The sequence below is a fragment of the Anolis sagrei genome, chromosome 13 (genome assembly GCF_037176765.1).
Source record: "Anolis sagrei isolate rAnoSag1 chromosome 13, rAnoSag1.mat, whole genome shotgun sequence".
In the NCBI taxonomy this organism is placed as follows: domain Eukaryota; kingdom Metazoa; phylum Chordata; class Lepidosauria; order Squamata; family Dactyloidae; genus Anolis; species Anolis sagrei.
In genome coordinates, this window is record NC_090033.1 from 2380992 (window position 1) to 2397076 (window position 16085).

At 42.3% G+C, this 16085-nt stretch overlaps 1 protein-coding gene across 1 annotated transcript in view; it reads left to right on the top strand.

Moving 5' to 3' along the window:
- Positions 1-6387: 6387 nt before the first annotated feature.
- Positions 6388-16085, top strand: part of LOC132764852 (uncharacterized) — a 73915-nt gene continuing 64217 nt past the window's right edge. The window contains exons 1-4 of the mRNA XM_067472925.1: positions 6388-6444; positions 10132-10230; positions 10364-10524; positions 12217-12341. Of these exons, the coding sequence (XP_067329026.1) occupies positions 6388-6444; positions 10132-10230; positions 10364-10524; positions 12217-12341 (442 nt within the window). The remainder of the gene's footprint in view (positions 6445-10131; positions 10231-10363; positions 10525-12216; positions 12342-16085) is intronic.

The window sequence follows — 16085 nt, forward strand, 5'->3', positions numbered from 1 at the left end:
GTTAAGTCTTGGTCACATTGCCAAGGCACTAACAACAACAAGGACAATGTATTGTTGAAGGCTTTCATGGCCGGAATCACTCAGTTCTTGTGGGTTTTTTTGGGCTATATGGCCATGTTCTAGAGGCATTTCTCCTGACGTTTCGCCTGCATCTATGGCAAGCTTCCTCAGAGGTGACCTCACCTCTGAGGAAGCTTGCCATAGATGCAGGCGAAACGTCAGGAGAAATGCCTCTAGAACATGGCCATATAGCCCGAAAAAACCCACAAGAACTGAACAACAAGGACCCCACGAGGCTTTTGGGGAACGGCTGGATCTTGGGACTTCTGCCCTTCATGAGAGTTGTAGTTTCCCAAGGACCAGCTTCGACCCCAGCGTGGCAGAATTCCACCCAATGGCTCAGTGGGAAATCAACAGACTTTCCTTTTGGGCTTTAAGAGCTCACAAGGACATCTTTTTCGCTCATGAACTTCCCTCAAAATGAACTATATGGACCCATATTGCTTGAAAATAATTTCTTTATTAAATTTCTCTGGCGGGTGGGATGGGGAAGGAGATATTTGATATGAATTTCTGTGGATTTCTGTATTCCCTCATGTATTTCCCTTATTCTTGCCCTGACATCCAAACCTATCATTCCTTCCCCCTCCCTTTGGGTAAATCAATCCAGGAAGCAGCCAGCTGTTGAAAGGGCAATCAGAGGCAACAAAAGAAACTCATATCCCAGAACTCTGGCGAGGACAATAAGACCTGGAATCCCTATGTGGCTCCAGGATTCAGGCCATCAGGCTGGGGATTTCCTTCTGCAGACTTTTGGCCATTTCACAATGAGAGCGAGACACCCCTCAGGGGGCCGCCTTCCCAATTTTGTTTACTTCATTCAAAACCGGACATTTCCCCAGCCTTCCCCTTTTGTGCCTTATCTGATTGTGTCAGGAAGGCCAGGATGACGGTAATCGTGGATCATCGCAAACTAGGCCTGGGTAACAACGGAAAAATTTGTTTCTAAACTCGTTTCATTTTTAGGGGGTCCATTGCGTTTCGTTTTTTAAAAGAATTCCGAATTTTTCTTTAAAATTTTTTCGTTATTTACGAAATTTCGTAAATTTCGAATTGATTCGTTAATGGCGGACGCGATTGCGCAATATGCTAAAAAATAAATATAAATAAATATTCTATTATTATTATTATTATTTCCCTACAAACTAACATTACATTTTTATTTATATTATTATTATTATTATCCCACAAGCTAACATTACATTATTATTATTATTATTATTATTATTATCCCATAAACTAACATTACATTATTATTATTATCCCATAAACTAACATTACATTATTATTATTATTATTATTTCCCTACAAACTAACATTACATTTCTATTTATATTATTATTATTATCCCACAAGCTAACATTACATTATTATTATTATTATTATTATTTCCCTACAAACTAACATTACATTTTTATTTATATTATTATTATTATTATTATTATCCCACAAGTTAACATTACATTATTATTATTATTATTATTATTTCCCTACAAACTAACATTACATTTTTATTTATATTATTATTATTATTATTATCCCACAAGCTAACATTACATTATTATTATTATTATTATTTTCCACAATCTGTCTTCCGCATGTAACCTTACTGTCGTGTCCTATCCAGCATGATATTATTATTATTATTATTATTATTTTCCCACAAGCTAACATTACATTATTATTATTATTATTATTTTCCACAATCTGTCTTCCACATGTAACCCTACCTTACTGTCGTGTCCTATCCAGCATATTATTATTATTATTATTATTATTATTTTCCCACAAACTAACATTACATTTTATTATTATTATTATTATTATTATTATTATTATTATTTTCCCACAAACTAACATTACATTTTATTATTATTATTATTATTATTATTATTATTATTATTATTATTTTCCCACAAACTAACATTACATATTATTATTATTATTATTATTATTATTATTATTATTATTTTCCCACAAACTAACATTACATTTTATTATTATTATTATTATTATTATTATTATTTTCCCACAAACTAACATTACATTTTATTATTATTATTATTATTATTATTATTTTCCACAATCTGTCTTCCGCATGTAACCCTACCTTACTGTCATGTCCTATCCAGCATGATATTATTATTATTATTATTATTATTATTATTTTCCCACATACTAACATTTCATTTTATTTTTTATTATTATTATTATTATTATTATTATTATTATTTTCCACAATCTGTCTTCCGCATGTAACCCTACCTTACTGTCGTAAGGCATGATATTATTATTATTATTATTATTATTATTATTATTTTCCCACAAACTAACATTACATTTTATTTATATTATTATTATTATTATTATTATTTTCCCACAAACTAACATTACATTATTATTATTATTATTATTTTCCCATAAACTAACATTACATTATTATTATTATTATTATTATTATCATTTTCCCACAAACTAACATTACATTATTATTATTATTATTATTATTATTATTATCATTTTCCCACAAACTAACATTACATTATTATTATTATTTTCCCACAAACTAACATTACATTATTATTATTATTATTTTCCTACAAACATTACATTATTATTATTATTATTATTATTATTATTATTATTCCCTACAAACTAACATTACATTTCTATTTATATTATTATTATCCTACAAGCTAACATTACATTATTATTATTATTATTATTATTATTATTATTATTATTATTTCCCTACAAACTAACATTACATTTTTATTTATATTATTATTATTATTATCACACAAGCTAACATTACATTATCATTATTATTATTATTATTATTATTATTATTATTATTATTATTATTATTTTCCCACAAACTAACATTACATTTTATTTATATTATTTATGTTATTATTATTATTATTATTATTATTATTACTTCCCACAATCTGTCTTCCGCATGTAACCCTACCTTACTGTCGTGCCCTATCCAGCATGAGATTATTATTATTATTATTATTATTATTATTATTATTATTAGCTACAATTTCGCAATTACAGCAATACAAAAAAAAATTAGGAAAAATAAAACCATAATTATTATTTATTTAATTGCTAACTCCTTCAACCCAACCCTACGGCCAATGTCCAGTCTCCAGGAGCAGGGCCCAACTATCTGGAAATGGTTGGACGGCATGCAATGCCCATCATCCTCCATCACAAGTGCTGCCTGTGAATGATGGGCATTGTTGTCCAACAAGAGGGCCACAAATGGCCCTGTGCTGTTCTAAACCCGCCTCCTCCCTGCCCTAATTGGCTCCCATCTCTCAACTGTCAACAGATTCCCTTCGGAATCGTTCCCCTTCCTTCCCCTGATTGGCTCTTCCAATACTGTTCGCCTTCCGGAGGAGAATTATTTCAAAGGAATGTAGATCCTTTACACAAACAGAAAGCTCCAGCTAGTTCCCGTAATTATTCCAGCTCTTAAACTTCCTTTTCCTACCGGGAATTATGTGAGGGTGTATTTTTCAGGGTTTTCAATTCTACCAAGTGGTGACCATCCTTTATCAAAGCGGCTTCATCTAAGATCTATATCTCAATGTGTCGATCCGGAACATGAAATCAGTTCTGACTTTCCTTATTGGAATTCAAGACTTTGGTAATGACAAGGATGGCTTTCCCTATAACAGTGTTTCCCAACCTGGGGGTCGGGATCCCTGGCGGGGTTGCGAGGGGGTTTCAGAGGCGAGGGAGAGCGTGTGAGGCTGGAGGGAGTCCCTTCAAGTCATTGGGTGTTCTGCGTGGGTGAGGGAGAGTGTGTGAGGCTCAAGGGAGTCCCTTCAAGGCATTGGAAGATCTGTGTAGGTGAGGGAGAGCATGTGAGGCTGGAGGGAGTCCCTTCACGTCATTGGGAATTCTGTGTGGTAAGGGAGAGCGTGTAAGCCTGGAGTGAGTCCCTTCGAACTATTGGAAGTTCTGTGTGGGTGAGGGAGAGCGTGTGAGGCTGGAGGGAGTCCCTTCACAGCGTTGGAACATCTGTGTAGGTGAGTGAGATCATGTGAGGCTGGAGGGAGTTCTGTGTGGGTGAGGGAGAGCGTGTGAGGCTGGAGGGAGTTCTGTGTGGGTGAGGGAGAGCGTGTGAGACTGGAGGGAGTTCTGTGCGGGTGAGGGAGAGTGTGTGAGGCTCAAGGGAGTCCCTTCAAGGCGTTGGAAGATCTGTGTAGGTGAGGGAGAGCATGTGAGGCTGGAGGGAGTCCCTTCACGCCATTGGGAATTCTGTGTGGTAAGGGAGAGCATGTAAGCCTGGAGTGAGTCCCTTCGAACTATTGGAAGTTCTGTGTGGGTGAGGGAGAGCGTGTGAGGATGGAGGGAGTCCCTTCAAGACGTTGGAACATCTGTGTAGGTGAGTGAGAGCATGTGAGGCTGGAGGGAGTTCTGTGTGGGTGAGGGAGAGTGTGTGAGGCTGGAGTCCCTTCAAGGCATTGGGAGTTCTATGTGGGTGAGGGAGAGCGTGTGAGGCTGGAGGGAGTACCTTCAAGGCTTTGGGAGTTCTGTGTGGGGTGAGGGAGAGCGTGTAAGGATGGAGGGAGTCCTTTCAAGGCATTGGGAGTTTTGTGTGGATGAGGGAGAGCATGTAAGGATGGAGGGAGTCCTTTCAAGGCATTGGGAGTTCTGTGTGGGGTGAGGGAGAGCGTGTGAGGCTGCAGGGAGTCCCTTCAAACTATTGGGAGTTCTGTGTGAGTGAGGGAGAGCGTGTGAGGCTGGAGGGAGTCCGTTCAAGTCATTGGGAATTCTGTGTGGGTGAGGGAGAGCGTGTGAGGCTGGAGGGAGTCCCTTCAAGGCGTTGGGAGTTCTGCGTGGGTGAGGGAGAGCGTGTGAGGCTGGAGGGAGTCCCTTCAAGTCATTGGGAGTTCTGTGTGGATGAGGGAGAGCATGTGAGGCTGGAGGGTGTCCCTTCAAGTCATTGGGAGTTCTGCGTGGATGAGGGAGAGCGTGTGAGGCTGGAGGGTGTCCCTTCAAGTCATTGGGAGTTCTGTGTGGATGAGGGAGAGCGTGTGAGGCTGGAGGGAGACCCTTCAAGTCATTGGGAATTCTGCGTGGGTGAGGGCGAGCGTGTGAGGCTGGAGGGAGTCCCTTCAAGTCATTGGGAGTTCTGCGTGGGTGAGGGAGAGCGTGTGAGGCTGGAGGGAGTCCCTTCAAGTCATTGGGAATTCTGCGTGGGTGAGGGAGAGCGTGTGAGGCTGGAGGGAGTCCCTTCAAGTCATTGGGAATTCTGCGTGGGTGAGGGAGAGCGTGTGAGGCTGGAGGGAGTCCCTTCAAGTCATTGGGAGTTGTGCGTGGGTGAGGGAGAGCGTGTGAGGCTGGAGGGAGTCCCTTCAAGTCATTGGGAATTCTGCGTGGGTGAGGGAGAGCGTGTGAGGCTGGAGGGAGTCCCTTCAAGTCATTGGGAGTTCTGCGTGGGTGAGGGCGAGCGTGTGAGGCTGGAGGGAGTCCCTTCAAGTCATTGGGAATTCTGTGTGGGTGAGGGCGAGCGTGTGAGGCTGGAGGGAGTCCCTTCAAGTCATTGGGAGTTCTGCGTGGGTGAGGGAGAGCGTGTGAGGCTGGAGGGAGTCCCTTCAAGTCATTGGGAATTCTGCGTGGGTGAGGGAGAGCGTGTGAGGCTGGAGGGAGTCCCTTCAAGTCATTGGGAATTCTGCGTGGGTGAGGGAGAGCGTGTGAGGCTGGAGGGAGTCCCTTCAAGTCATTGGGAGTTGTGCGTGGGTGAGGGAGAGCGTGTGAGGCTGGAGGGAGTCCCTTCAAGTCATTGGGAATTCTGCGTGGGTGAGGGAGAGCGTGTGAGGCTGGAGGGAGTCCCTTCAAGTCATTGGGAGTTCTGCGTGGGTGAGGGCGAGCGTGTGAGGCTGGAGGGAGTCCCTTCAAGTCATTGGGAGTTCTGTGTGGGTGAGGGCGAGCGTGTGAGGCTGGAGGGAGTCCCTTCAAGTCATTGGGAGTTCTGTGTGGGGTGAGGGAGAGCGTGTGAGGCTGGAGGGAGTCCCTTCAAGATGATGATATTTTTTCACAAATGTGCAATTGTGAATGGAATGAAATGATTGTATAATTTGATTCGGAAACGGGGAAAGCGGGAGGAGGAGAGAAGAAACCGGGACATTTGATTCGGAGCTGGGACAGTGGGATGGCAGAGAATGAATCGAAATTGCCCTTTCCATATTGTGGTTTCCCCCTAGTGGCAATGGAGGGAAAAGCCCCCAAATGGTTTTGAAATGCACCAACAACTTACGTAACACAATACCTTCCATCTTCCTCCACAGTCAAGATCAATTTCCGATGTCTCGAGAAGAAAGCACAGGAATCGTGGACAGTTTCCCGACAAGCAGAGAAGGGGTGGGTTGGTAGAAGTCTCTGTTCTTTCTGCATTTTCCTTACTTTGTTGATATTTGTCATAATAATAATAATAATAATAATAATAATAATAACGGACTGGATGAGGGACTCGATGAGGGACAACAGATTGAAACTGAATCCAGACAAGACAGAGGTCCTCCTGGTCAGTCGCAAGGCCGAACAGGGCATAGGGTTACAGCCTGTGTTGGATGGGGTCGCACTCCCTCTGAAGACGCAGGTTCGCAGCTTGGGTGTGACCCTGGATTCGTCGCTGAGCCTGGAACCCCAGGTATCAGCGGTGACCAGGGGAGCATTTGCACAGCTCAGGCTCGTGCGCCAGCTGTGCCCATACCTTGGGAAGTCTGACTTGGCCACAGTAGTCCACGCTCTTGTCACATTCCGCCTAGACTACTGCAACGCTCTCGACGTGGGGCTGCCCCTGAAGACGGCCCGGAAGCTTCAATCAGTCCAACGCGTGGCAGCCAGATTGCTAACAGGAGCAGGGTACTTACTTACTTACTTAGGCGATCCCTCGTTGGACGAGTAAGATGGTCTTCCATCGTGGGTTTCCTTGTGGGTCCGTATGTGGCTGTGGAGCCCTATTCTTGCTCTGCATCTTCTTCCGCAGTGAGGGCATTGGTTTCCAGGTGGAAGGCGGTCCCGGTCGGGGTTGGCTTGACGCGCCTTCCTCTTGGCACGTTTCACTCTTTCACCCTCCACTCGTGCCTCCTCAAATTCTGCAGCACTGCTGGTCACAGCTGACCTCCAGCTGGAGCGCTCAAGGGCCAGGGCTTCCCAGTTCTCTGTGTCTATGCTAGAGTTTTTAAGGTTGGCTTTGAGCCCATCTTTCAATCTCTTTTCCTGTCCATCAACGTAGATTGCTAACAGGAGCAGGGTACAGAGACCATACGACCCCTCTGCTACGCCAGCTCCACTGGCTGCCAATCAGCTTCCGGGCACAATTCAAAGTGCTGGTGTTGACCTATAAAGCCCTAAACGGCTCTGGCCCAGTTTATCTGTCCGAACGGATTCTCCCCTATGAACCATCAAGGCTACTAAGATCTTCCGAGGGGGGGGGGGGAGGGCTGCTCTCGGTCCCACCACCCTCACAATCACGGTTGGTGGGGACGAGGGACAGGGCCTTCTCAGTGGTGGCTCCCCGGCTTTGGAACTCCCTCCCACTAGAGGTTAGATCTGCCCCCTCCCTCCTGACGTTCAGGAAATCGTTAAAAACATGGCTCTGGAATGCGGCATTCAAAGACTGAACCTGGAACCTTCCCTGTGATGAATTATGATGAACTGCGACTATGAATATGATTATGACCATGACTGGATTGATGATTTGGCAGAGGAAACTGTAATGATGTAATGATGATGCTTTTATTGTACTGAGTTGTACTATTTTAATATGTAATGAGTTGTATTTGCTGTTTTATATGATTATATTTGATATGCACTGTAAACCGACCTGAGTCCCTCGTCGAGGTTGAGAAGGCCGGTATAGAAATCCTCTAAATGAATAAATAAATAAATAAATAATAAATAATAATAATAATAATCAAGCATCACATAGTCTTGGACGCTTGGGAAGTGTTCGACTTGTGATTTTGCAATACGAAATCCAGCATATAGATCTCATGTGCTGTGACATACTGTGTTTTTGTGTCAGTAAAATAATAATAATAATAATAATAACAACAACAACAACAACAACAATCGAGCATCACACAGTCCTAGACGCTTGGGAAGTGTTCCACTTGTGATTTTGTGATACAAAATCCAGCATATAGATCTCATGTGCTGTGACATACTGTGTTTTTGTGTCAGTAAAATAATAATAATAATAATAATAATAATAATAATAATAATCGAGCATCACACAGCATATAGCCCGACATGTCCTTATGAGTGCCTTTTTATTACTTCCTCGCTTAAAGCGGTACCTATTTATCTACTCACATTGTATTATTATTATTATTATTATTATTATTTTACTGACACAAAAACGCAGTATGTCACAGCAAACGGGATCTATATGCTGGATTTCGTATCACAAAATCACAAGTCAAACACTTCCCAAGCATCTAGGACTGTGTGATGTATTTTATTATTATTATTATTATTATTATTATTATTATTATTATTATTACTATTATTATTATTTTCAAAGATTATTATTATTATTATTATTATTATTTTACTGACACAAAAACACAGTATGTCACAGCAAACGAGATCTCTATGCTGGATTTCGTATCACAAAATCACAAGTCAAACACTTCCCAAGCGTCCAGGACTGTGTTTATTATTATTATTATTATTATTATTATTATTATTATTACTATTATTATTATTATTCTGACACAAAAGCACAGTATGTCACAGCAACGAGATCTATATGCTGGATTTTGTATCACAAAATCACAAGTCGAACACTTCCCAAGCGTCTAGGACTGTGTGATGTATTATTATTATTATTATTATTATTATTATTATTATTATTATTATGGCTGTTACCAAACAGCTAGGTGAGCAGAAAGCTGGGCTGACAGCCGGAACTCACCCCAACCTGGACTTGAGATCCCAATCTTTTGATTGGCAAGATTTTCTACAGCTGGTGGTTTAACCCGCTGTGCTAAAGCCCGGCCCAGTTTCTTTCTCCTCCCACCTTTGTCCTCAGCATACTTCAGTTGCTGCAAACTTGTATCAAAATGCACTCTGTTAGTTCAGAAGACCTTCTCAGCTGGACTGGATAGCCCATGAGGTCCCTTCCAACCCTAACTCTACCCTTACCTGGCTAATGTCGGGTCCCCATTCCCGCACACCGAACACACACAGACGCTTCATGGACATTAGGAAGAACTTCCTGACTGTGAGAGCTGTTCAGCAGTGGAACTCTCTGCCCTGGAATGTAGTGGAGGCTCCTCCTTTGAAGGTTTTGAAGCAGAGGCTGGATGGCCATCTGTCAGGGGTGCTTTGAATGTGATTTTCCTGCTTCTTGGCAGAATGGGGTTGGACTGGATGGCTCATGAGGTGTCTTCCAACCTTAATCCTAACCCTAGCCTTACCTGGCTAATGTTGGGTCCCCATTCCCGCACACCGAACACACACAGACGCTTCATGGACATTAGGAAGAACTTCCTGACTGTGAGAGCTGTTCAGCAGTGGGACTCTCTGCCCCGGAGTGTAGTGGAGGCTCCTCCTTTGGAAGTTTTTAAGCAGATTTTGGATGGCCATCTGTCAGGGGTGCTTTGAATGTGATTTTCCTGCTTCTTGGCAGGGGGTTGGACTGGATGGCCCATGAGGTCTCTTCCAACCCTAACCCTAACCCTATCCTTACCTGGCTGATGTCGGGTCCCCATTCCCGCACACCGAACACACACAGACATTTCATGGACATCAGGAAGAACTTTCTGACTGTGAGAGCTGTTCAGCAGTGGAACTCTCTGCCCTGGAATGTAGTGGAGGCTCCTCCTTTGGAGGTTTTTAAGCAGAGGCTGGATGGCCATCTGTCAGGGGTGCTTTGAATGTGATTTTCCTGCTTCTTGGCAGAATGGGGTTGGACTGGTTGGCCTACGAGGTCTCTTCCAACTATGATTCTATGATTCCTCAGGGTGAGGGCAAGCATTTAGTACTGGAAAATGAATAGATACACAAAGTTTTCTCATGTTTGGTCTCTTCCCGCAGGAGTTGACCAAGACGCTTTTCTTCGCGACCTTGCTCTCTACCTTTGGATCGTCGTTGCAATATGGTTACAACATCTCTGTCATCTACTACCCAGCGAAGGTGAAGACAAGACCTCATTCGCCGTGACGGAAGATGTTGCAGAGACTTCCCAAAAATGCTTTTAGTGGGCCAAGGGAATGCAAACGCGTAGAGCTATAGTCCTGTGTGTCTTTTCCCTCTCTTTCTCTACTAGTTTATGAAAAGCTTTTACAATGAGACCTATCGGGAACGGAACAACCTCAACATGGACCAGGAGATCCTCAACTTCCTGTGGGGGCTGACCATCTCGTTCTTCCCGGCCGGAGCCATTTGTGGGTCTTTGCTGGTGGGTCCATTGGTGGACAATTGCGGAAGGTACAGATGGATCCCCATAATGTGTTATAACCAACTTGCATATATGCCCACAGGGACAGAAAGTGAAGAAAACACTACATTTTATATATATGCTAGCTTGGGTACCCGGCGCTGCCCGGGTTATTTGGGATCAGCATTTTGTATCAAGTTTGGTCTTTAAATCAGTTATTTATATGACTCGCAATGGTCTCAGGAAGTTAGTGAAGGTAACTAACTCAGGAAGTTAGTGAAGTCCCATCATCCATGGTCTGTCCTCCTCAAAAGTGTACCAGTATGTAGACTGGGTCATGGGGGCTCTGTGTGCCAAGTTTGGTCTTTATCAGTCTTTGTTGGGGGCCACAGTAGTCTGGGAATTGAAGGGTTGGAAAGTACTACAAATCCCATCCATTGTCCAGCCTCCCCTAAACCTCGGGGGCACATAAAGGGGGTAATGGGGGTTTATTTATTTATTTATTTATTTGCTATATTTGTATACCGCCGTTTCTCAGCCTAGCCGGCGACTCAACGCGGTTTACAACATAATATAACAATCTCAATATACGATTTTAAAAACATAAAAAACATAATACACAATTCATACATCAATACCAATCCAGTTCGACTCCTAACTAAAAACGGGTTATGTTTGCCAAGTTTGTTCTTGATCAGTCATTGGATGAGGATCGCAAGTTTGGTCTTTAAATCAGTTATTTATATGACTCGCAATGGTCTTAGGAAGTTAGTGAAGGTACTGTGAGTCCCATCATCTGTGGTCCATCCTCCTCCAAACAGCACCGGGATGTAGAGCGGGTCAAGGAGGCTCTGTGTGCCAAGTTTGGTCTTGATCGGTCATTAGATGAGGGTTGCAGCAGTCTTGGGTAGGGAGTGGAGGTACCTGAAGTCCCATCATCCATGGTCTGTCCTCCTTGAAAGTGCACCAGTATGTAGACTGGGTCATGGGGGCTCTGTGTGCCAAGTTTGGTCTTTATCAGTCTTTGTTGGGGGCCACAGTAGTCTGGGAATTGAAGGGTTGGAAAGTACTACAAATCCCATCCATTGTCCAGCCTCCCCCAAACCTCGGGGGCACATAAAGGGGGTAATGGGGGTTATGTTTGCCAAGTTTGTTCTTGATCAGTCATTGGATGAGGATCGCAAGTTTGGTCTTTAAATCAGTTATTTATATGACTCGCAATGGTCTCAGGAAGTTAGTGAAGGTACTGTGAGTCCCATCATCTGTGGTCCATCCTCCTCCAAACAGCACCGGGATGTAGAGCGGGTCAAGGAGGCTCTGTGTGCCAAGTTTGGTCTTGATCGGTCATTAGATGAGGGTTGCAGCAGTCTTGGGTAGGGAGTGGAGGTACCTGAAGTCCCATCATCCATGGTCTGTCCTCCTCGAAAGTGCACCAGTATGTAGAATGGGTCATGAGGGCTCTGTGTGCCAAGTTTGGTCTTTATCAGTCTTTGTTGGGGGCCACAGTAGTCTGTGGGAATTGAGAAACACTGCTCTATTGGTCCCCGCCCAGATAAAGGAACAGTACCAAAAATTGGGTAGGCCCCTGGAGTGTTTTACCCAACTGCATTTTATAGGAAATGAACTGTAAGAAACTAAATCAGCACAAGTGGGTCCTCTAAATGCAACCCCCCCCCCCACGGCTTTCCCTTTCTACCCTACAATTCTGATTCCTTCTCTCGCATTTTTATCCCGCTTCCAAGGAAAGGCACCTTGCTGGCCAATGATGCTTTGGTCATCCTTTCAGCAGTTCTCTTGGGTTCTTCCAGAGCAATCCATTGCTATGAATTCGTCATCATCGGGCGGTTGATCATCGGAGGGTGCGTAGGTGAGTCCAATCCTAGATAAAGCCACATGGCAACCCAATACTTGCCCAAAGAGCATCCTAGGGGATAATAATAATATAACAAATATATATATATATATATATATATATATACACACATCTGGAATATTGTGTCCAATTCTGGGCACCACAATTCAAGAGAGATATTGACAAACTGGAATGTGTCCAGAGGAGGGCGACTAAAATGATCAAGGGTCTGGAGAACAAGCCCTATGAGGAGCGGCTTAGGGAACTGGGCATGTTTAGCCTGAAGAAGAGAAGGCTGAGAGGAGATATGATAGCCATGTATAAATATGTGAGAGGGAGCCACAGGGAGGAGGAGGGAACAAGCTTGTTTTCTGCTTCCCTGGAGACTAGGACGCAATGGAACAATGGCTTCAAACTACAAGAGAGGAGATTCCATCTGAACATTAGGAAGAACTTCCTGACTGTGAGAGCCGTTCAGCAGTGGAACTCTCTGCCCCGGAGGGAGTGTGGTGGAGGCTCCTTCTTTGGAAGCTTTTAAGCAGAGGCTGGATGGCCATCTGTCAGGGGTGATTTGAATGCAATATTCCTGCTTCTTGGCAGAATGGGGTTGGACTGGATGGCCCAGGAGGTCTCTTCCAACTCTTTGATTCTATGATTCTATGATTCTCTCTCTCTCTCTCTCTCTATATATATATATATATATATATATATTTGTTATATATATATATATATATATATATATATATATAAAATTCCGGGGAGCAGCGTGAGTTTCCGCTGTCAGCCCTAGCTTCTGCCAACCTAGCAGTTCAAAAACATGCAAATGTGAGTAGATCAATAGGTACCGCTCCAGCGGGAAGGTAACGGCGCTCCATGCAGTCATGCCGGCCACATGACCTTGGAGGTGTCTATGGACAACGCTGGCTCTTCGGCTTAGAAATGGAGATGAGCACCACACCCCAGAGTCAGACATGACTGGACTTAATGTCAGGGGACTACCTTTACTATATATATATATTAGGCCTGGGTAACAACGCAAAAATTTGTTTCTAAAATTGATTTGTATTTGGGGGGTTTTTTTGTTTCGATATTTAAAATAATTACAAAATTTTCCTTTTAAAAAGTTCGATATTTACGAAATTTCATAAATGGTAAAAAATTAACGAATCGATTTCCGAAACAATAACAAATCGATTCGTTAATGGCGGACGCGACCGCGAATACGCTAAAAAACCTCCAAAAACTTCTGAAGCTTCCCTCTCCCTCTGTTGTTGACTGTTGGTGTGATATTATAATTTTTTTTCACTAATTAAACCATAAAACTGGCCCAGACATGCGGAAATAATAACAAAACGACCTCAGAACAATAACGAAACGAATACAATAACGAAATACGAAGCATTTACAAAGCGTCTTTAAAAATTCGTTTTTTTAATGATTGCTCCAGAATGTTTCGTTATCGTTTTGTAATTGGAAAAATTAACGAATTATTAACGAATTACGAATTAACGAAACGAAACCGCCCAGGCCTAATATATATATATATATATATATATATATATAAAAAATAAAATAAAATAAATATAAAATAAATATAAATATAAAATAAAATATATAATATAAAAATATATAATATTTAATATATAATATAAAATATAAAATAAATATAAATAAAGTATTATTATTATATATTATATAATAATAATATTTATATAATATAATAATAATAATACTTTAAATATTTAAATATTTATATAATACTAGCCGTCTCCTGCCACGCATTGCTGTGGCCCACATGGGGGTTCTGTGTGGAAGGTTTGGCCCAATTCTATCGTTGGTGTGGTTCAGAATTCTCTGTGATTGTAGGTGAACTCTAAATCCCAGCAACCACAACTCCCAAATGTCAAGATTCTATTTTCTCCAAACTCCACCAGTGTTCACTTTTGGGCATATTGAGTATTCGTGTAGAGTTTGGTCCAGATCCGTCATTGTTCGAGTCCACAGTGATATCTGGATGTAGGTGAACTACAACTCCCAAACTCAACGTCAATGCCCACCAAACTCTTGTAGTGTTTTCTGTTGATCATGGGAGTTCTGTGTCCCAAAATTGGTTCAGTTCCATCATTGGTGGAGTTCAGAATGTTCTTTGATTGTAGGTGAACTCTAAATCCCAGCAACTACAACTCCCAAATGACAAAATCAATTTTTTTTTTGGAGTGAAGGACATACATTGGCCAGATAGATGTCTTGTGTTCCAAAATTGGTGTCAATTCGTCCAGTGGTTTTTGAGTTCTGTGAATACCACAAACGAACATTACATTTTTATTTATATAGATAATAATAATACTTTATTTATATTTATTATATTTATTATTTATACATTTATAAATATTTATATTTATTAAATTTAAATAATATAATAATAATACTTTATTTATACTCCCCAATGGGACTTAGTGAATTACAGCACAGACACAGACACAGACAAACATTCAATGCTTTGTTACAATGACACACAAATACACAGACAAAGGCAAAGGCTTCTCCTTTCATTTCCGGCTTCTGGAGACAGTGCTCATCTCAGGCTCTGGGTGAGGTGCTCATTTCCATTTCTAAGGAGCCAGTGTTGTCCATAGACACCTCCTGGTGTGTGTGTGTGTTTATTTATACTCCTCCTCATTACAATGACACACAAATACATTGTATTTGTGTGCAAAGGCAAAGGCTTCTCTTTTCATTTCCAGCTTCTGGAGACAGTGTTCATCTCAGGCACTGAAGGAGGTGCTCATTTCCATTTCCAAGGAGCCAGCGTTGTCCATAGACACCTCCTGGTGTGTGTGTGTGTGTTTATTTATACTCCCCCTCGTTTCAATGACACACAAATACACAGACAAAGGCAAAGGCTTCTCTTTTCATTTCTGGCTTCTGGAGACAGTGTTCATCTCAGGCTCTGAAGGAGGTGCTCATTTCCATTTCCAAGGAGCCAGCGTTGTCCATCGACACCTCCTGGTGTGTGTGTGTGTGTGTGTGTGTGTGCTTATTTATACTTCCCCTCGTTACAATGACACACAAATACACAGACAAAGGCAAAGGCTTCTCTTTTCATTTCCAGCTTCTGGAGACAGTGTTCATCTCAGGCACTGAGGGAGGTGCTCATTTCCATTTCCAAGGAGCCAGCGTTGTCCATAGACACCTCCTGGTGTGTGTGTTTATTTATACTCCCCCTCGTTACAATGACACAAAAATACACAGACAAAGGCAAAGGCTTCTCCTTTCATTTCCGGCTTCTGGAGGCAGTGTTCATCTCAGGCTCTGAAGGAGGTGCTGACTTCCATTTCCAAGGAGCCAGCGTTGTCCATCGACACCTCCTGGTGTGTGTGTGTGTGTTTATTTATACTCCCCCTCGTTACAATGACACACAAATACACAGACAAAGGCAAAGGCTTCTCTTTTCATTTCCAGTTTCTGGAGGCCGTGTTCATCTCAGGCTCTGAAGGAGGTGCTCATTTCCATTTCCTAGGAGCCAGCGTTGTCCATCGACACCTCCTGGTGTGTGTGTGTGCTTATTTATACTCCCCCTCGTTACAATGACACACAAATACACAGACAAAGGCAAAGGCTTCTCTTTTCATTTCCAGCTTCTGGAGACAGTGTTCATCTCAGGCACTGAGGGAGGTGCTCATTTCCATTTCCAAGGAGCCAGCGTTGTCCATCGACACCTCCTGGTGTGTGTGTGTGTGTGTGTGTGCTTATTTATAC